The 23,362-nt window shown below is 41.9% G+C and overlaps 1 protein-coding gene across 2 annotated transcripts; it reads left to right on the forward strand.

The window, feature by feature from the left end:
* The first annotated feature begins 12,846 nt into the window (after nucleotides 1-12,846).
* LOC110535615 (GTPase IMAP family member 4) lies at nucleotides 12,847-23,018 on the forward strand. Of its 2 annotated transcripts, none has more exons than XM_021620720.3 (3): nucleotides 12,847-12,968; nucleotides 13,757-14,515; nucleotides 19,234-23,018. In XM_021620720.3, the coding sequence occupies exons 1-3, from the start codon at nucleotides 12,938-12,940 to the stop codon at nucleotides 19,257-19,259; spliced, it is 816 nt and encodes a 271-aa protein (XP_021476395.3). In that variant the 5' UTR covers nucleotides 12,847-12,937; the 3' UTR covers nucleotides 19,260-23,018. The 2 variants fall into 2 exon arrangements, with proteins under 2 accessions (XP_021476395.3, XP_036791241.2); XM_036935346.2 differs by lacking the exon at nucleotides 19,234-23,018 and adding an exon at nucleotides 14,797-14,974.
* Nucleotides 23,019-23,362: the final 344 nt, after the last annotated feature.

Consider the following 23,362-nt stretch of genomic DNA (forward strand, 5'->3'; position numbering starts at 1 on the left):
TATGCATATAATTGACAGCTTTGGATAGAAAACACTCTAACGTTTCCAAAACTGTAAAGATATTGTCTGTGAGTATAACAGAACTGATGTTGCAGGCGAAAGCCTGAGAAAAATCCAATCCGGAAGTGCCCCAGGTTTTGAAAGCGCTGCGTTCCAATGAGTCCCTATTGAGCTGTGAATGTGCCATCAACGAGCTTACGCTTTCTACGTATTCCCCAAGGTGTCTACAGCATTGTGACGTAGTTTTACGCATTTATGTTGAAGAATAGCCGTAGGCGGCTACATTGCGTAAGTGTTCACATGGTGGCTCCGAGAGAGATTCTCGCCTAAAATACAGAGGTAGCCATTACTCCAATCGGTCCTACTGGATATATTATCGAATAGATATTAGAAAAACACCTTGAGGATGGATTATAAACAACGTTTGCCATGTTTCTGTTGATATTATGGAGCTAATTTGGAATGTTTTTCGCCGTTTTCGTGACTGCAATTTCCGGGCGATTTCTCAGCCAAACGTGAAGAACAAACGGAGCTATTTCGCCTACAAAAATAATGTTTTGGGAAAAAATGAACTTTGGCTATCTACCTGGGAGTCTCATGAGTGAAAACATCTGAAGTTCATCAAAGGTAAACGATTAAATTTGATTACTTTTCTGATTTTCGTGACAAGGTTGCCTGCTGCTAGTCTATGATAAACTTACACAAATGCTTGTGTAGCTTTGGCTGTAAAGCATATTTTGAAAATCTGAGATGACAGGGTGATTTACAAAAGGCTAAGCTGTGTTCCAATATATTTCACTTGTGATTTTCATGAATAGGAAGATTTTCTAGGAAGATTTATGTCCGTTGCGTTATGCTAATTAGTGTCAGGCGATGATTACGCTCCCGGACCTGGGTTTGAGAGTCACAAGATAGGTAATACAGTTCCATTAGGGACACAACCACTTTCTCCAGCTCTCTCTTCATATATGCCTCGTAGTACCTGTGGCAGTCCCTTGTCTCCTTCAGCATGATGCTTTAGTTTCATTGGAGCCACCTTGGTTGCTGTTGCAGTGTTCTTTGCCCCCTTGCAACCTTTACTCGGAGGCAAAGCCTACTTTGACTCTTCAGTGACAAGTGTGGAACAACACAACATAAACATACTGCTACTAAAACACGTACACTATTGGTAAACACTGCCTTCATGTGGAGATGCTAAAGAATTGGGACAGACTTTTATTTTTTATTTAACCTTTATTTGAGTAGGAAAGTCAGTTAAGAACAAATTCTTATTCATAATGATGGTCTACTGTACCAAAAGGCAAAAGGCCTCCTGCGGGGACAGGGGCTGGGATTAAAAATAAAATAAAAATGTAGGACAAAACACACATCACGACAAGAGAGACCTAAAACGACAACATAGCATGGCAGAAACACATGGAAGCACAGCATGGTAGCAACACAGCATGGCAGCAGCACAACATGGTCGCAGCACAAAACATGGTACAAACATTATTGGGCACAGACAACAGCACAAAGGGCAAGAAGGTAGAGACAACAATACATCACATGAGGCAGCCACAACTGTCAGGAAGAGTGTCCATTTTTGAGTGAAGAGATGGAGATAAAGCAGCCCAGTTTGAGTGTTTTTTGCAGCTCGTTCCAGTCGTAAGCTGCAGTGAATTGAGAATTCGTATATAAGTCCCCACTTCCCTCCATTCTGCTAGCAAATGTGCAATCCTTGGGGAATAAAATTTACGAATTACGCGGAAGATTAAACTACCAATGGGACATTAAAAACTGTCACCTCTTATGCTTCACGGAGTCATGGCTGAACGACGACAATATCAACATACAACTGGCTGGTTATACGATGTACCGGCAGGATAGAACAGCGTAGTCTCGTAAGACAAGGGGCGGCGGACTATGTATTTTTGAAAACAACACCTGGTGCCCGATATCTAAGAGAGTCTCGAGCTACTGTTTGCCTGAGGTAGAATATCTCATGATAAGCTGTAGACAACACTACCTATCGAGAGTGTTTTCAACTGTATTCTTTGTAGCTGTTTATACATACCACCACAGTCAGAGGCTGGCACTACGACAGCATTGAATGAGATGTATTCCGTCATAAGCAAACAAGAAAATGCTTACCTAGAGGCGGCGCTTCTAGTAGCCGGGGACTTTAATGCAAGGAAACTTAAATCAGTTTTACCAAATATCTATCAGCATGTTGAACGTGCAACCAGAGGGAAAAATAATTCTGGACCACCTACTGTATACCCCACACACAGATGCATACAAAGCTCTCTCTCGCCCTCCATTTGGCAAATCTGACCATAATTCTATCCTCCTGATTCCTGCTTACAAGCAAAACATTTAAGCAGGAAGCACCAGTGACTAGATCAATAAAAAAGTGGTCAGATGAAGTAGATGCTTAGCCATTAGGACTGTTTTGCTTGCACAGACTGGAATATGATCCGTAATTCCTCCGATGGCATTGAGGAGTACACCACATCCGTCATTGGCTTCATCAATAATTGCATTGATGACGTAGTTCCTAAAGTGACCGTACGTACGTACATACCCCAACCAGAAGCCATGGATTACAGGCAGCATCCGCACTGAGCAAAAGACTAGAGCTGCCGCTTTCAAGGAGTGGGACTCTAGCCTGGAAGCTTATAAGAAATCCCGCTATGCCCTCCGACGAACCATCAAACAGGCAAAGCGTCAATACAGGACTAAGGGCAGACGAGGGTTGCCCAGTGGCACAAGCCTACCAGACGAGGTAAACTACTTCTATGCTCTCTTCAAGGCAAATAACACTGAAACATGCATGAGAGCACCAGCTGTTCCGGAAGACTGTGTGATCACGCTCTCCGCAGCCGATGTGAGTAAGACCTTTAAACAGGTCAACATTCACAAGGCCGCAGGGATAGACGGATTACAAGTACGTGTACTGCGAGCACGTGCTGACCAACTGGCAAGTGTCTTCACTGACATTTTCAACCTCTCCTTGTCTGAGTCTGTAATACCTCTAAACACTCAGAGGTAGTAAAGGTAGTAATCACACCGGTGGGAAGAGTTATTTGCAAGTTTAATGTGTATAACCAGCAAATAAAATAGTTTGGGGACAGACTTGGTAGAGACAACCGAGCACTGAAGATGTTACTTGGTAAAGATTGCCACCTTTGGAAGATCGGAGTTGCCGAAAACAGTAAAAACCAGGAAGGTTAACATCAGTGTTCAAAACACATTCTTAACGTCTCAGTAATGACCAACACATCTGTGTTGGAGTTGTGAACCCCCACTTTCAATTAATTAATTTGAGACAATAAGCTTCTTGTGTTCACGTGCAGAAAACCCAGGCTTTTACGGGAGCAGAAATTAGTCAAGCAGATTTCTGTGGCTTGGTTTTTTGTAGATTGGTTTTTGCTCTGACATGCACTGTCAACTGTGGGACCTTATATAGACAGGTGTGTGCCTTTCCAAATCATGTCCTATCAACTGAATTTACCACAGGTGGACTCTAATCAAGTTGTAGAAGGATGATCAATGGAAACAGGATGCACCTGAGCTCACTTTCAAGTCTCATAGCAAAGGGTCTGAATACATATGTAAATAAGGTATTTCTGTTTTTTATTTTTAATATATTTGTAAAACATTCTTATAAACCTGTTTTCCCTTTGTCATTATGGGGTATTGTGTGTAGATTGATGAGAAAAAAATAGATTTCATCCATTTTAGAATAAGGCTGTAACGTAAGAAAATTTGGAAAAAGTCGAGGGGTCTGAATACTTTCTGAATGCACTGTAACTAGCGTCTCTTCATTACAAACCAGTAATATTACTTATAGGTCTTCATACTCTCTTGAGAACCTTGATGAAATGGAGTCAGACGTCAGAGGTGAGGTGAGCGCTCGGAGGTTGAGCCAGTCCACGATGAAGAGGGCCTACCTGCGGCAACGGGTGTAGAGGAGACGTCCAGTGTTTGCCCTGAGAATTCTACCAGAGATGATTTTGGACCGGTAAGAGTGAACATTTTGGAAAACGTGGATTCCTGCATTTTGACTGACCCACACATTGTGTCAGGCTGGGTAAAGGACAAACTGGGATGGGCTAAATCTATGCAAGTTTTGAGAAGTGGAATTGTTTCGATTTTTTTGTGCATGCCTCTTCCAGAGGAAGCGGGTGCTTCGAGTCACGTGGTTCAACCTGTGGTGTGCTTTGCTCTCCGGAGGAAGGTGCCACTAAAAGGGGTGATCAGTGAGGAAGTAGCTTTGAGTGTAGAGGTGGATCAAATGAAAAGGAATATTCCTAGTGTTTGCGTCACCCGCCGTTTGGTGAAATGTAGACCCAGTGGCAATGGCGAGACTGAGAATACCCTGTCTGTCTTGAGCTTTGACAAAGAGTTTCTACCTGATTAGGTTAGGTTAAATGTACTATCCTGTGTTCCAAACCCGCTTCGGTGCTTTAGGTGCCAAAGATTCGGACACATTGCTTTAGTGTGTAGAAGGGAGAATCCCATGTGCAGGAGGGCATATTCAGAGGGAGTGTACAGCTGGTATAGAGAAAGCACTGTGTGTCAACTGTGGGGGAGCCCATGCAGCTGGGGATCCAAAGTGACCTGTTAGAGGGAGACAGATTGAGATTGCCAGAGTTCAAGTGGGGCAGAAAGTTTCCTATGCTGAGGCAGTGAAGAGAGTAGAGTATAGCCCAAGGATAAGTAAGTCGACTGGGAGGGCCCCAGTGAGTAAGCCTGAAGAGAGAGAGCCAGGGAGGATGAGTTTTAGTAAGGTTGGATTTATTGCGTTTATAGCCATGGTGATCAACTGCACTTCACTTATGGAGTGGAAATCACAGAAGATAGATGTGGTAGTTGCAGCAGCAGAGGCATTTTTGGGTGTGAGAGATTGTAGTGCAGAAGATCTACATTAAGTTTTGAGAGAAGGGGTTCCATCCTCCCAAGCTGATGGCCTGGTGTACGATCGTTTAGGGCCAAAGCAATGGGATGGGGTGGTGGGTTTTGGGGGATAATGTATAGATACCGGGTTAGATGGTGATGCAATTTAAGTTTTTACCATTCCCCCTTTTTTTGGGCGTTAACTGTTTGGCTAGCTATTTTACGTTAAAACATGCTGAGGAACAGTAACGTAACGTTAAGTTAGCTAGCAGTTATCGTCAGCTAAATCAATAACATTAAATTAGCTCTGCTCCGCACATGCAAGAAACTAGATGATGACTAGTTAACAGTTGTCATTTTGCGACTCAATACTGGAGAATATTGGTAAAATATACCTGAATGAGGTTATTGTTACGGAGTCTAGTTGATAGGTAATCGACTAGCCGGACTGTTCCCCGGGACTCCAGTTGTAGGGATTTGTACAATGCACAAACAAGGCTATTGAACCTGACATTGGTGTCTGTCTTTATTCCTTTATCTAGCATATCATACTGAAACATGGTATCAGAAGTGGCTCGGAAAACACACGTTTGTTATTTTTGTAGCTAAGTACAGTATAGGCGCAGTTACGTTCCATATGCGAACACACGCCGTTTCCTACTCACAACACTGATCAACTCGTTGTTAGCTGGCTAGCTAGCATCACTACCTACGTCGATGACTGAAGGCAAAGAAATCTCATATTCAATTGCTATGGCAGTGAACATTCCGCCACCAAATTCTATGGTTCTCACAGGGGACTGGAATACTAATTGGGACAACTTCAGGGATGAATTCGAGGACTATGCGCTGGCGACCAGTCTACATGAGAAAGCCAACGAGGTACAAGCTGCAACTCTGAGGAGTTTAATGGGCAGCGAATGCAGGCATATCTACCGGCACAATCTCACCCTCACAGCACGACAACAGTGTGATGCAAAGGCTATATTGCATGCATTGGAGAATTACTTCAAACCTGCCAGAAACGTAATTTATGAGCGGTTCGTTTTCGGAAGCTGTAAACAGGAAGAGGGTGAGTCAGTACACAACTTTGTAACCCGTTTGAGAGAGAAATCCGCCACTTGTGAATACGGGGGATTGAAAGATGAATTGATTCGTGACAAAATAGTGCTGGGAATTGAAAATGAGGATACACGCCGGCGTCTACTGAGAGAGAGAGACTTAACATTAGTAACTGCCATCGAAATGTGCCGCACTGCTGAAGTCACTGACATGAGAATGAGAGCAATGGAAATCGAAACCCCACGCTCCGACGTTGATACTGTTCACGCTGTTGCTAGGCAGACATTCAGACTAAACCAATCGAGGCAGAGCAATTCACCACGAACGGTGAACAAAGAGAGCCCCGTAGCATGTAAATACTGTGGGAATACACACACACGTGGCAAAGAGCACTGCCCTGCCTACGGAAAACCATGCAGAGCTTGTGGAACTAATAATCATTTTGCAAAAGTGTGTCTCAAAAGCAAAAGAAGGGTGAGTGAGGGCAAGATTCACTGTGTTGATGATGTCACTCAATGTTCAGAGCTGAAAAGTGAAAGTGACATTTACATGCATGAATCCATTGGGGCTGTACACTCAAGAGGGAAAAAATGGTTTGTGACACTACGTTTACACAACAAGCAACAACAATGTCAACTGGATTCTGGTGCTACATGCAACGTAATGAGCTACAAAGACAAATCTGTCTTTCTGGCACCTGACACACATCTATTGCCCAGCGATACTAGACTAAAGCTGTACTCAGGAGAGCTAATGAGCTCTATTCGGGGGGACGTAAACACAAGCTGGAGTTTGAGATTGTAAAAACCAGTCAACATCCTCTCCTCTCAGGCTCTACATGCGAACGCCTGGGACTGATGCAGTTCACTGTACCAAATGACCTGCACATTGTGGATCATGTCCAGCATGGACCCCTGTCCAAAGAACAACTTCTCAGCAGATATGACGATGTATTCAACATGCCCGTTGAATCTGTGCCTGGGGAGGTACACTTTGAAGTGGATGAGAGCATCACTCCAGTCCAGTGTGCTCCTCGCAATGTGCCCATTGCAATGAAAGTGGCTGTGAAGGCCCAGCTGGACAAGTATGAGGCCGATGGCCACATGACACCTGTGACTGAACCAACTGACTGGATCAGCAATATGGTCATAGTGAAAAAACCAGAGAAGCTGAGGGTCTGCATCGACCCAAAGCATCTGAACCAAGCACTGAAACCATCCCACTACATCATGCTGACACTGGATGATGTCCTCTATAAGCTTCCCAAGGCCAGGATTTTCACCTTGGTGGATGCCCGTGATGCATTCCTTCAATGCAAGCTGGATGAAGAAAGCAGCCTCATGACTACCTTCTGGGCCCCCTGGGGTCGGAAACGCTGGCTCAAGCTCCCGTTTGGTGTCTCAGTGGCGCCTGAGATATACCAACGTAAGCAGCACGAGTTACTGGCTGGGCTCAAGGGCATTGAACCCATCGCCGATGATGTCCTGATCGTAGGCTGTGGTGACACAGACGAAGAAGCAGAACGCGACCACGATGTGAAGCTCCTGGCACTGATGGAGCGCTGCCGATCAGTCAAGCTTCGCCTTGGCCTGTAGAAGTTCAAGGGGAAAGACACTTCCATGGCCACATTCTCTCGGCAAAAGGCCTGAAGCCGGACCCAGACAAGTTCAGAGCGATCCTCGACATGCCAAACCCGTCTGATGCAAAAGGAGTACAGCGTCTCATCGGCTTTGCAAACTATCTTGCAAAGTTCATGCCACACTTATCGGCAGTCTGTGAGCCTCTGCGCCGGTTGCTGGACAAAGACACACCATGGCACTGGCTACCCAAGCACGAGGCCGCAGTGCAGGAGATGAAATCTCTGGCTTCATCCATGCCAGTGTTGCGCTACTACAACGTCATGAAGCCTGTCACAATCCAGAGCGACTCCAGCCAAAGGGGACTTGGATGCTGCCTTATGCAGGAAGGCCAGCCCGTTGCATTTGCCTCGAGAGCGCTCACCCCCACCGAACAAAACTATGCACAAATTGAAATTGCACAAATTGAAAGACACCTTTCACAGTGAGAGAATACTGGACCTTTCGAGATGAGATCAGCGTGCAAAATGGCGTCTTGTTCAGAGGTCAGAAGGTCATTATTCCCAATTCACTACGTCCAGAGATGCTTACTCGCATACACTCCAGTCACGTTGGAGGTGATGCATGCTACCGCCAGGCTCGTGAAACAATATACTGGCCAAACATGCAAGCAGAAATTAAAGACTTTGTCAGCAACTGTACCACATGCAACGAGTACGCTCATGAACAGCAAAAGGAAACCATGATGTCACACAAACTGCCCACAAGGGCCTGGCAAATCGGCAGCATTGACTTATTCAGCCACAGACAAAAGGACTATCTTCTCATCGTTGATCACTACTCTGACTTTTGGGAAATTGAACTGCTCCCTGACTTGTCTGCAGAGACGGTCATAAAGCGCTGCAAGGCGCAGTTTGCAAGGCAAGGTCAGCCTGACAAGGTAATCACGGACAATGGCCCACAATTCACTGCACAGTTCAAGCGTTTCACCTCAGAATGGGAGTTTGACCACGTGACCTCCTCTCCAAGACACCCAAAAGCAAATGGCAAGGCAGAATCAGCTGTCAAGATTGCAAAAAACCTGTTAAGCAGGGCCTTGCGCGACAGCGACGACCCATGGAAAGCGATCTTACAGTGGAGGAACACACCCACCGAAAACATGGACTGCAGCCCAGCACAACGCCTTCTGTCCAGACGTCTGAAGACTACCATCCCCGTAGCTAACAAGCTACTTGAGCCCTGCGTCATGGTTGGCGTCACGGACAAACTGCGTCACAGAAAGCAGCTCGCTAAGTGCTTCTACGACCGGACTGCTGGAGATGGGTGAAACGATAAGGATGAAACCGCTGCCGGGAGACCACACAGGACTTTGGAGGCTGGGCACATGCCTGCAGAGAGTTGCACCACGTTCTTACCTGGTGGATGTTGGTGGCTCCCTCTATCGTCGCAATCGGGTGGATCTGCGTGTAGCAGAGCAGACAAACCAGAACACGCCATACACTCACCTAGATGAGCTGGATCACAGTCCAGGCCTAAGGGTAAGGGGCGCAGAATTGAGACATGGGCCAACTGAAGGTGAGGCTTCTATCTCACCAAGCTCTCCAGCTCGTGCCCCTAATCCTACCCCTGTCAGAGCCAATACTTACTCACGGGTGGGTCGGCTGTGCAAGCCACCGGACAGGCTTACTCTGTAAGCAAGGGACTGTGAACTTGTCCTCAGTTAATTAAAATCTATATTTTTTTCTTAAATAATTAAATTACAATTAAAAAAGGAAGATGACAACTGAATGCTTTTTCTATTGTTATGACCTGACTGTTAAGAACTTAATGTTGTGCCTTTTATGTTTGCACTTTCTATTGAAAAGGATGATGTTACGGAGTCTAGTTGATAGGTAATCGACTAGCCGGACTGTTCCCCGGGACTCCAGTTGTAGGGATTTGTACAATGCACAAACAAGGCTATTGAACCTGACATTGGTGTCTGTCTTTATTCCTTTATCTAGCATATCATACTGAAACAGTTATTAATAGCTAACCCGTTACTCTTCTCTTAATACATGTTTTAATTTCTCATGGGCAAGAAGAGAGAAATAGTAGCTAGCTCGATATATACACTATTATATATTTCTCAACTAACGTTAACTGTAGCGCAATAAATCCGATTCAGCACGTCAGAAAAATAGCAGAGTAACTAGCTAGTTTAGCTAGCTAATCATTCAGAACCGCACATCTGAGAGAACAGGGCATAAGTTATTTGTTTTACTTGAAGAGCTAGAAATCGTTAGAACACAGATGAACACTGACGAACAGAGTTTATATGAATTAATGTACTCTACAGTGCTGTATTGTTACACCTCAAAAGAGCTAGAAACAGTTGTAGGAACCAAAATTATTTTACAATTGTTTTGAAAAGAACCATTACCAAGCGGACATTGGAATTTGTTTCTGAGTGACATTGAGGACAAAGCAATGTTCCCCCAACTTGCGGGCTGAATTTGGCACATGGGTGGTTTTATTTGGCCCCCAAAGTTTTCTGAGGCAATTTTGAATATATATTTTCCAGGCACCAAAAGAAAAGTACTATCCGGTGAAGCAGTTTTCGCTGTGCTTTGGTTTTTGGTTCGTTAACTTCGTCAATTTATTTTCTAAGCTGTGCTCGCATTCAATACATGGTGCATTTCTTTATCATTTTTTTCTATGAGGGGGTAGGCATGCATGACATGGTCTTCCTGGATGCAATCAAAGGCACTAGTTCTAAGTAAGAGGACTCTTAGTCCTTACACAATGCCAGTATTTGCCCAGAGACTGCTACGGTTTTGGTCAATGATGTCCTCCATTGCTATAAGACGACGATGTACTTGGTTTTGGTGGCTTTTAGTCTTGCGGCATGCCTACTTTGCATTTTCCTGTTTTTATTTTGACAGCTTTTTTTTCCAGGAGCTGTAATCTCTTATTAAAGTAACATCTGTATGAGATTAACTTTGTGATATTTTTGTTTCAATGTGTGTGCAATGAATCACTGTGGGTGTATTATTATTATTATACAGGATGATGGTCTCCTCCTGCATGACACCTGAGCTTCCTGTATGCTCTTGAGGATGACTCCTTCTGTCACCCGAGCCTCCTGCTGTATGCTTGTGAGGAAGCCTCCTGCCACCTCTGTCACCTGACAGACCCACCTCACGCAGACCACCTGAACTAAATTCAGAATCTCCTGCTTCCTCTGCTGGAGCTGGGTCTATGCTCTCCTTCACTCTCTTGTTCTCTCTGTCTTTCCCACCTAAAACTCCTACATCTGCTTCCCTGTCCTCTCCTTAAAAAATAGACAATTCAAGACTTTAAACCTGTTGATATAAAACAATAATGATGCATCTTTAATTGCTACAAACTTTGTGGTTGGCTTACTTATTTTTCTACTACGCCGTGCATCTGTTGCAGATTGAGGGGGTGGATTCATGCAATTTAATCTGGTAGGTACTGCCTCGGAGGACAGTGTCTTCCAGAAAAGTATCATGACTGAAATGTATTTTTATTGACAAAGGTGGTCAATAATCAGAATAAAACACTCTTCAAAGAGCTCCTTGCACACAGCGTAACCGCCCTTCTTCAGGTCCTCAAAGGACTTTTGCAGACTGATGTCCCTACGCCTGATGTTTCTCAGCCACATCTTCCTCCTGGGTAATTACAAAAGTGTGTAAGGTCTACGTCACACTTCTCCTCTTCAATCAAAACTGACACTCCTCTCTGTGAGACACCACCTTAACAACCTTTGCCTGATTAGCAACACCCACAATAACGGAGAACATATTATAGAATAAAGACCCACACTTTATCCTGTCCTATGAAACATCAGAATAAAGACCCACACTTTCTCCTGTCCTATGAAACATTACAAATAAAGACCCACACTTTATCATGTCCTATGAAACATTACAAATAAAGACCCACACTTTATCCTGTCCTATGAAACATTACAATAAAGACCCACACTTTATCCTATGAAACATTTTCAGTTGCTGCCCTCGTAAACCTGATAGATGTCTTTTTTTGTACCATTGTCCTATTGTGCATGCATCCCGTCAATGTGATCAAATGCTCTACTTTCATGGTTTTGATATGTTCTACATGTTTCACCATGTTAACAGGCATTTAATAAATGTACAACCTTTTGAGTTTTGTCTATTTTCTGAAGATGCATATAATTATAGTAGACTATAGTTTGTGGTATTCTTACATAATCTGATCATAGGACAACAGAACATAAGTATTTGCCTATACAATGTTTTACAGACATCTACCATGATTTAAGAGGTGCTTAATGGTGCTCTACAACTCTATACATTACTTTGCAATGACCCAGTGTCACAAATGGCTTCTATTGATTGTGCAGCATACCCTGGGATGCCCTTGGATGTAATATGGCAGGGCAAATTGGTAAACTATTGTTAGCTAGCCTTGCTGCCTCGTGCTAGTTGTGTTAAACCCAGCTATAGATTTATTTCATTACTGGTAGCTAGCATGTTTTATCTAACAGTGAACATTGCTTTGGTGATTGATTCGATGGGTAGTCATGGATACAGCACTCTACTGATTACACAACCAATGACGAGTGCCTCACCATGCAATAATTGCTCCAAATGCATCTTTATTATTTATTACATACCTTTCAGCGTCTGTTGGAAATTGGATTTTCCTCCCATCCATTTTACAGTAAACAAGGTATTTATTGATGACGTGTTTCTTATCGTGAAAAAAGTGGATTCACAGAAGGAGTACTAGTATTGAGGAAAACTTGCAAAGGAATCGATTTCTAGCTATTTAAGCAAACTAAGTGTTTTTTGTGTGTGAACATCACAACTCATGAGCACGGACTGTTTAGCTAATACTGTTTTAGTCCCCGTTTCTGCAATTACGTGGTGATAAAGGAAGCTTGAAGCAACAAGCCATACCTCCACTTTAGCATGTTTATCAGTAATTACAAATCAAAGCTCTTCCTCTATATAGGCAGCTAGATATCTACTTGGGACAAGCTAGCTACTCCCAAGAAGAGGATGAAGACCATTTGTGCCTATATGACGTTCATTAGGAAAACGCTCATTATCTAGTGCACTCGTCCTAAACAAAGTAATCTCTATAAACATTTGGTAAGTCAAGTCTACCAAACTTAGTGCACTCTGTTTGTTATAGATTCTAGTTTTGGAAACAGAAAACTATGGAGATCATTGATGAGAAAATTAGCAGAATGTCAGCCAAAATCCATCTAGCTCAATGTTCTCCCACTGCCGGCAAACGGGCTTTCTCTCACTACCATATTTGGTAGTGAGAGGAAACGCTAACAGGATGTCTCACATTTATACATCCGGTGAAATATCTGTCTCATCTAGCTGTGATTCAACTTTGGAAAACTAAACAGCGACATGGAATCGGAGAAAGAAGTGCAATCAATAGGTGGGTCTTCTAAAAGACAAACGGTGTCCCAAGTAAATCGATACAACTCATCGAACAAAACGTATTAAGATAAGGTTATCGATAGTTCACTGAAGGTTAACAGTAACAACATCGCTAAATAACGTTAGCTACAGTGGCTAGCTAGTTTGGTTAACTATGCAGTTTAAACTAACTCTGAGCCGAACGTGACACGTTTCACTTAAACTAGCTAGTTTACTGCTTCAGACCGGGTCGCTATGAGTCAAATGTTAGAATAACTCGGCTGATACAGAGCAAGATCCGGTTTCAACCATAGCCACACAGTAGATGAGCTGGCTGGATTTGAATGTTGACGCGATCGAACGAATGAAAGTGATACAGTAACTTACTCATTGATCTCAATGCAGAAAGGCAGGCTATGACTCGTTTATACACTGGCTTTATTAAAGGGATTTGAACTTGATAAAAATGATAATGCACCACCAACTAAATATTCTGTAGTTAAACTGCGTGGTTCACTTACGGTATAGTTGTAAAGTTTCTAGCCTATAAAAATGTTGCCAGTAGTGTGACCTTAATTGGCATGTCAGTGTAATTAGTCTATGTATTTAGTTAGCAACGAACATAGTTGTCAATATTGTCTATACAGCGGAAGAGCTTTGATATGTAATTACTGATAAACATGCTAAAGTGGAGGTATGGTTTGTTGCTACAAGTTTCCTTTATCAAAACGTAATTGCAGAAACGGGGACTAAAACAGTATTAGCTAAAAAGTCCTTGCTAATGAGTTGTGATGTTTGTACTCCCAGGAGATGTCCCTGACCCAGAGGAGGAAGAGAAGAGGCTGGCGGCAGCAGCCCGGGAAGCCAACCATCTAACTGAGTTGAGGCTGGTGCTGTTGGGCTGGAGGTGGCCTGGGAAGAGCCTGACAGGCAATACCATACTGGGCCACGAGGAGTTCCGCCTGGAGCGGGCGGCTGAATTCTGCGTCAAGCGTCAGACTGAGGTGGAGGGGCGCCAGGTGACGGTAATAGACACGCCGGGCTGGTTCTCGACACAGTCCACGCCACCAGTTTACCAGCAGGAGATGGTGCGGGGCGCCTCCATGTGCGGGCCCCTGGGCCCCCACGCTTTCTTGCTGGTCATCCCTGTGGGCATGTTTACCGAGGTGGACCGGGCCCGCATCGAGGAGCACTTGGCTCTGTTCGGGGAGCGTGTGTGGAGGCATACCATCGTGGTGTTCACCTGGGCAGATGTGCTGAGGAACATGTCCATCGAGAGGCACATCAAGCGAGAGGGGAAGGATCTGCAGTGGGTGCTGGAAAAGTGCAAGATGCGGTACTTTGTCATCAGCAACTACATATTTGGGGAGCACCCCCAGCTGCGACAGCTTATGGAGAAGATCGAGAAGGTGGTGGCGGAGGAGGGCATCTATAACCCAGAGGATGTGGAGGAGAAGAAACCTCTGGGCCAGAATCAGAACCAAACCCAGAACCGGGAGCTTGGAGCAAGGCCCAAAGTGAATTCTGCCGTAGGATTGGCCAAAATGGACATGGACCTGCCCCACAGTGAGTGACAGCTTTACTGACAACTCAGATATAGTCTTGTAACAGCAGTCACATAGGCTAAACCTCACACGGGGTGAAATTTATAATCCTTGCTCTTCTCTGCAAAACTAGTACTTGCATTACTGTTGTATTATTCCACTTAGGGTAACTGTATTTGAATTACTCATGTGGTAGTTATGTACATTGTACCAAGTACATCCTCTCCCCCTCCTTACATTTCTTCCTTCATTTTCTTTCCCAACTATCTCTCCTCTTATCTCATGTCTGCTGCTTGGGAATAGAGAAGAATCCATGATGATTGTCCAGGACAAGGCAATATTCCTCTATAGTAATATCAAAACTTAAATGAACAAGTCTTTAACAAGATAGTTTCACATAGACGTGAAGACAATGATAGTTATACCAATGATATTACTAGGGATGCACGATATATCGGAATTGGCAGATGTTAGCTAAAAATGACAACATCGGTATCGGCCCGAGATCAAGTTTAACGCCGATTGTTTTTTAACAAATGTCAAAGCTACTGTGCATACCTATATAATGGCGTGATAACGCCACGTAAAATTTTGCACTACACGTTCAACACAGCATTCCTAACCTAGCCCACACAATGTCTGCTGTGTGTATTGAGCAGTCAACAAGTCGAGCAGTCATTTGAAAGAGTAAGAAAATTTTAACTCAAAGGCGAAATCCATGAAAGCCAACATAATGGAATTCATTGCCTTTGACAGTCAACTGTTCTCTGTCATGGGTGCTGTTGGCTTTCGCCGACTGGTCGAGCACCGGTACACACTACCAAGTGTGCTATATTTCAGATGTTGCCCTACCAGAGTTACACAGTAATAGCGTCACTGCTATTAGCTTCACGACATACATACTATGGAACGCCGTTTGGGTCTTTGCATGTCAAAAAATATACAATACCACTCCAAGCTGTACAAAAAAAGTCTGCAAACACCGGCCACAAACGATGTGTTTACAATAGAGGTCGACCGATTAATCAGAATGGCCGATTTAATTAGGGCCGATTTCAAGTTTTCATAACAATCGGAAATCGGTATTTTTGGGCGCCAATTATTTTATTTTTTTACATTTATTTGTATTTTTATATACATTTATTTAACTAGGCAAGCCAGTTAAGAACATATTCTTATTTTCAATGACCTAGGCCTAGGAACGGTGGGTTAACTTAACTGCCTTGTTCAGGAGCAGAACGACAGATTTTCACCTTGTCTGCTCGGGGGATCCATTCTTGCAACCTTACAGTTAAGTAGTCCAACGCATTAACGATCTGCCTCTCTCTTGTTGCACTCCACAAGGAGACTGCCTGTTACGCGAATGCAGTAAGCCAAGGTAAGTTGCTAGTTAGCATTTAACTTATCTTATAAAAAACAATCAATCATAATCACTAGTTAATGATATTACTAGATATTATCTAGCGTGTCCTGCGTTGTGTATAGTCTGACTGAGTATACAAGTATCTGACTGAGCGGTGGCAGGCAGAAGCAGGCGCGTAAGCATTAATTCAAACAGCACTTTTGTGCATTTTGCCAGCAGCTCTTCGTTGTGCATCAAGCATTGTTCTGTTTATGACTTCAAGCCTATCAACTCACGACATGAGGCTGGTGTAGCCGAAGTGAAATGGCTAGCTAGTTAGCGGGGTACGAGCTAATAGCGTTTCAAACGTCACTCGCTCTGAGCTTTCTATTAGTTGTTCCCCTTGCTCTGCATGGGTAACGCTGCTTCGATGTTGGCTGTTGTCGTTGTGTTGCTGGTTCGAGCCCAGGGAGGAGCGAGGAGAGGGTTGGAAGCTATACTGTTAGACTGGCAATACTAAAGTACTTATAAGAACATCCAATAGTCAAAGGTTAATGAAATACAAATGGTATAGAGGGAAATAGTCCTATAATAACTTCAACCTAAAACTTCTTACCTGGGAATATTGAAGACTCATGTTAAAAGGAACCACCAGCTTTCATATGTTCTCAGGTTCTGAGCAAGGAACTGAAATGTTAGCTTTTTTACATGGCACATATTGCTCTTTTACTTTATTCTCCAACACATTGTTTTTGCATTATTTAAACCAAATTGAACATGTTTCATTATTTATTTGAGGCTAAATAGATTTTATTGATGTATTATATAAAGTTAAAATAAGTGTTCATTCAGTATTGTTGTAATTGGCATTATTACAAATAAATTTTTAAAAATCGGCCGATTAATCGGTATTGGCATTTTTGGTCCTCCAATAATCGGTATCGGCGTTGAAAAATCATAATTGGTCGGCCTCTAGTTTACAATACCGCATTGGTAATAAAGCATAATTTGTTCGACCGCAAATTCCGGGGTAGCTAGCTTTACAGCTTAGTACCTAGCTATACAACCAGCCTGAAAACAATGACGAGTTGAAACTGCAGTCATTTTCATTATTCTTAGCAATGGTTTAGGAACCCTTGTAAGTATTAGCTAGGTTGCCACTTTTTGTTCACCGATTGAAATTGAAGTTCAGTACATGAAAATAAATAGCTAGCCAGCTACTTAACCCTATTGCCCAAAGCTAATGTTATAAGCAGCTAGCTAGCTTCATCTTGCTAGTCGCTCGACCGGACCAAGTAATGTGTTGTGAAGCTAGTCAATAATGATTAGGCACAATAGTGGAATTTGCCGTTTACCTTCAAAATAAAACTGTCATTGACAGTGATGCAAATTAATACAAATAGTAGAATTATGCCATACTTTTATTTTGAAGGCTAGCCGCAAAGTGCACGATTGTGGCTAATCCTTATTGTGGCTAGCTTCACATCGATGGGTCCGACCACCATTAATCAAGTAAGAACTGTCTTATAAATTAGGTTTATTTTAGATGATGACACCTAGCTATATAGTTAGCTTGCTACTGAAACAGATTGTCCTTATTTGACACGTCAAATAGTGTTATTTGACGTGTATCTTTTTTTGACAAGCAAAGACCCAAACGACGTTCCATAGAAATCCTGGTTGAGAATGAAACGACTCAACAAATGAACAACGAAACAGCACAGCAAGTAAGTGAAAGAAATAGGTTTTGATTATGTTTTGCTGGTAATGGGGACATACGTAAATGCCCAAAAAATTACTTTTTGGTCAGTGTGGTGTGTGTGTAACTTTTATGTAACTAGGCAAGTTAGTTAAAAACGAATTCTTATTTACAATGACGTCCTGGATGACGCTGGGCCAATTGTGCGCCGTACTAGAATGCTTAAAAGGCCGCAAAAATGTAAAATATCGGTATCGGGTTTTTTTTGCAAGGAAAATATTGGTATCGGCCAAAAATGTCATATCGGTGCATCATTAGATATTACATATACAGTAACAGTCAAACGTTTGGACACACCTACTCATTCCCGGGTTTTTCTTTATTTTGACTATTTTCTACATTGTTGAATAATAGTGAAGACATCAAAACTAAGAGATAACAGATATGGAATCATGTAGTAACCAAAAAAGTGTTAAACAACTCAAAATATACTTTATATTTTAGATTCATCAAAGTAGCCACCCTTTGCCTTGACAGCTTTGCACATTGTTGGCCTTCTTTCAACCAGCTTTACCTAGAATGCTTTTCCAAGGGGGAGTTCCCACATATGCTGAGCACTTGTTGGCTGCTTGTCCTTCACTCTGCAGTCCAACTCATCTGAAACCATCTCAATTGGGTTGAGGTCAGGTGAATGTCGAGGCCAGGTCATCTGATGTAGCTCTTGATCATTCTCCTTCTTAGTCAAATAGCCCTTACATAGCCTGGAGGTGTGTTGGGACATTGTCCTGTCAAAAAACAAATGATAGTCCCACTAAGCACAAACCAGGTGGGATGCGTATCACTGCAGAATTCTGTGGTAGCCATGCTGGTTAAGTGTGCCTTGAATTCCAAATGAATCACTGATAGTGTCACCAGCAAAGCACCCCCACACCATTACACCTCCTTGATGCTTCACGGTGAGAAACACGCATGCGGAAATCATCTGTTCACCCACACCGCGTCTCACAAAGACATGGCGGTTGGAACCAAAAATCTCAAATTTGGACTTATCAGACCAAAGGACAGATTTCCACCGGTCTAATGTCCATTGCGCGTGTTTTTTGTCCCAAACAAGTCTCTTCTTCTTATTGGTGTCCTTCAGTAGTGGTTTCTTTGCAGCAATTTGATCATGAAGGCCTGATTCACACAGTCTGCTCTGAACAGTTGATGTTGAGATGTGTCTGTTACTTTAACTCTGTGAAGCATTTATTTGGGCTGCAATTTCTGAGGCTGGTAACTCTAATTAACTTATCCTCTTTAGCAGAGGTAACTCTGGTTCTTCCTTTCCTGTGGCGGTCCTTGTGAGAGCCAGTTTCATCCTAGCGCTTGATGGTTTTTGTGACTGCACTTGAAGAAACTTTAAAAGTTCTTGAAATTTTGACTGACCTACATGTCTTAGAGTAATGATAGACTGTCGTTTCTCTTTGTTTATTTGAGCTGTTCTTGCCATATGGACTTGGTCGTTTACCAAATAGGGCTATCTTCTGTATACCACTCCTACCTTGTCACAACACAACTTATTGGCTCAAACGCATTCACAAGGAAAAATTGTAGAATATAGTGAAAATAAAGAGAAACCCTTGAATGTGCGTGTCCAAACTTTTGACTGGTACTGTACATCTGAAGTAATCCTTGTCTGTTATTATGTCTCCATTTTCAGATTCAGTGGATGGACTGACTGACTGAAGGAGAGCTGGTGAGCCACCGCAGTACTGATTTCAGAGCTCTATGTCCATACGTTACCCCAACCTCAGGGCCTGTATTCATAAAGCGTCTCAGTGTAGGAATGTTGATCTACGATCAGTTCCCCTTTTAGATCATAATGAATGGGTGGGGGGGTGACCCTGACTCTGAGATGCTTTATGAATACAGGCCCAGATTCTTTTAAACCTTTAAGACTTAATCTCTCTACCATTTTATATAAATAATAGTTATCTGTAACTGGATTTAGGCTAACATGATCAGGGGTCACGTTAATGCGGAATTCTGCGTTTATCACACCACAGGGGGGAAGATAAAACCCATAAATATCTTGCTGCATTTTGTAAACAGAGATCTAAAATGCTTCTTGTAATTGCTGCTCGGCATCAGGCTTCTTTTTTTTTTGTTGCTTCAGTTGCAATTCTACACTCCAATGAGAATTCACGAACGGGCATTCTATCAGAAGGCAGCGCTCTGACTGATGTGTAGCTATTTTTCTTCAGTACATTTTATCGGTGTAGCCTGCTTTTCTCTGGTAAAATGTACGATTAACTTCAAGCAAAACCTAAGTAAATGATGTGGCTGCCGGCCAAATAGCGTTTCACTTCTGTTGTCATCTGATGATAATGAAGCTATTTTCTGCTGAATGTGTTGCACTAATATATTTTATGTGAAGGAAAACTGTAGTTGCATGTCCCTGATCACTATTGAAGCAACAAAGGAAAACGTTTAATATAAAATAGTTAGAAACCTTGATTTTGTGATGGTCTGCGTTTTGAAAATGTAGATTACTGAACTCTAGCGAGATCCCTGATGATGCTGTTCTTGCTTTTTGAGACTGTTAGGTCTACCTTGTACCTATGACAGGTCTGATGCAATGTATATATTTGGGGATGTTATTGTATCTGATTTGCACATGAAGTAAGAAGCAAATCACATTACAGTACCAGTCAAAAGTTTGGACATCAACTCATTCTAGGATTTTCCTTTATTTTTTTACTGTTTTCTACATTGTAGAATAATAGTGAAGACATCAAAACTAAACTATGAAATAACACATGGAAAAATGTAGTAACCAAAAAAGTGTTAAACAAATGAAAATATATTTGAGATTCTTCATAGTAGACACCCTTTGCCTTGACAGCTTTGCACACTCTTGGCATTCTCTCAACTAGCTTCATGAGCTAGTCACCTGGAATGCATTTCAATTAACAGGTGTTCCTTGTTTTAAAGTTAATTTGTGGAATTTCTTTCCTCAATGCGTTTGAGCCAATCAGTTGTGTTGTGACAAGGTAGGGGTGGTATACAGAAGAGAGCCCTATTTGTTAAAAGACCAAGTCCATATTATGGCAAGAACAGCTCAAATAAGCAAAGAGAAACAACAGTCCATCATTACTTTAAGACATGAAGGTCAGTCATTCTGGAAAATTGTCAAGAACTTTGAAAAGTTTCAAGTGCAGTCGCGAAAACCATCAAGTGCTATGATGAAACTGGCTCTCATGAGGACAGCCACAGGAAAGGAAGTACCAGAGTTACCTCTGCTGCAGAGGATAAGTTCATTAGGAGAGGATAAGGTTCCCACAGTGAAGCATGGAGGTGTGATGGTGTGGGGATGCTTGCTGGTGACACTGCCAGTGATTTATTTAGAATTCCACTAAACACACTTAACCAGCATGGATACCATGCTGCGATACGCCATCCCATCTGGTTCATGTTTAGTGGGACTATCATTAGTTTTTCAACAGGACAATGACCCAAAACACATCTCCAGACTGTCTAAGGGCTATTTGACCAAGAAGGAGAGGTTGAAAGAATGCAAGAGTTTGCAAAGCTGTCAAGGCAAAAGGTGGCTACTTTGAAGAATCTAAAATATACAGTATATTTTGATTTGTTTAACACTTTTTTTTTGGTTACTATATATGATTCCATATGTGTTATTTAATAGTTTTGATGTATTCACTATTATTCTACAATGTAGAACATAGTAAAAATAAAGTAGTAGGTGTGATAAATGAGTAGGTGTGTCCAAACTTTTGACTGGTACTGTACATTTATGCAAGATTGAAAAAAGCATGACTTTAGAGGTCAAATGTGTACCAATATAGGCCCTGTATATCTACTGTTTTCTTCATGTAGTGAGGATCATGGGAAAACTACTGTACATGAAAAGTCTCTGAGGCTGCGACAGAGACAAGGAAGTCCCTTAACCTAATGTGTACAGCACATGCTAGATTGCGCTATTATGTTTTTTACATTTTTAATAAATGTTAATGTTAAGGAAAAGTTTGTTAAAAGCTACCCCAATTGTGACCAAAAGGTGTATAGTGTTTTATCAAGCACTTGAAGTACAGGTACTGTTTTACTCTACTAGTAGAGAATATATACATATCCTTGTCTGGGTTTTGTATATGGGTGTGAAATGATAAATGTGCATTTTTATTTATCAGGCTCATGTATCTGTATGTATCAAACCCTACCTTCTTTGCAAGGGAATAGCTGCTGAAAATGTTTTTAAATGCAAGTTGGATAATGATAAATCAATGGCACATTGCATTTTAATATTATAATTTTGTGGCAGCTATATGCTTCCATAACCCTCTGAGTGCGGTCTCTTAATTATTCAGATTAGTAATTTTATGTTTAATTCCTAACTAATCTGTTGCAGTATTGCAATGTGGTCCATGATGATGGTATTGAATAGGTTTCTTGTTTTGAAAATGGCTTATTTCTGTGGGTTGGGTTTATTTTAATCCTGTCCATATGCCTTACAGCTGGCAGCACCCAAATAATCATCCATTTTGAGCACAGCTGCATGCGACCCCATCATAATGCCAATCCTCAATTTGGTTTGACATTTTATATTCCTTAAGGGCTAGTTAGGGATCATCAGTAAATTACACAATGCACAATATTTTTTTTAAGTAAATGGCTTTAAACTTCAATGACTTAACCTCAAACCAAATATAAATTGTAGAAATGCATGTACAACTATTGAATGCATTTCAGACCACTAAAAGATGTGCAACATGAACATTTTGTCCCATTTACATAGTCATTTATTGTATGGTCCCTAACTATCCCCCAGAGGTAGGCTATCCAAAGGTTGAAGCTATAGTAATTGGTGAAATAATTTGTCTAACTCATCACACCTGCAAACACACGAGACACCCACATCAATCCACACCCCGAAACCAACTCAGGTTTGAATTCAGTCATGGCTGCTAAGCATTTCTTAAATGAACCAAATCTAAATTGAAGCCAAGTCAAGAAGTGCAGTTGCCTTTTAGTACTGTGAATAAAGGTGGAAAAGATGTCTATTATTATGTCATTATTGTAATCATTATAATTATGATATCCCTTTACTCTTTATAATTGCTTCCTATACTGAGAAGCAATACTAGTAGTAGTAGTAGCTCCATTCACTAACTAACATCCAATGATGGGTATAACACTGACTGTTTTCTATGTTGATATTGTACACAAACTATTTTACAAACCTATTCATATTGGTGATTTGTCTTGCTGTTACATTGTATTCTGTGAGTTACACTTTCATGTAAGGGTTCTGAGTCAATAAAATAGATATGTGGAAGGTGTCTTCTCTAGTCAGTGCAACTTAAGTTGTCTTTTGTTTCCATATAATTGTTGTTTTGTTTGTGTGAACACTGTTATATTTTGCTGTAGTAGACAAGTCAATTTTTAAAAAATGTATCTAAATAAAGTTCATATTTTGATGAAATGGAAGATTACTTTTGACCTGCAGTAGTTTGTTATTGTTAGTATCTGAAGCAAAAATGTACCAGTATTGGTCATGAAAAACAGCCTTTTCTCAATTCCTTGCATGGTCTCTCCTCCTGAAACCCATTGGAAAAGGTCATGGGGAAGAGACCATAGATCTTCTCTTCCAACACAGTTAAGGAGGCAAGGAGATAGGATTCGAGGAATCACATATAACTAATTGAGACAGAGGCACATGCTGATGATGGCGTGTTTCAAGACTGACATCTCCTGGTCAATGTGTTGACTACAAATTTAGGGCCTGCTCGTGATTCAACATTTTCCTCAGTACAATTTTCCAAGTATAGGTT

The sequence above is a fragment of the Oncorhynchus mykiss genome, chromosome 11 (genome assembly GCF_057628025.1).
Source record: "Oncorhynchus mykiss isolate SJ-2025 chromosome 11, ASM5762802v1, whole genome shotgun sequence".
Taxonomy (NCBI): domain Eukaryota; kingdom Metazoa; phylum Chordata; class Actinopteri; order Salmoniformes; family Salmonidae; genus Oncorhynchus; species Oncorhynchus mykiss.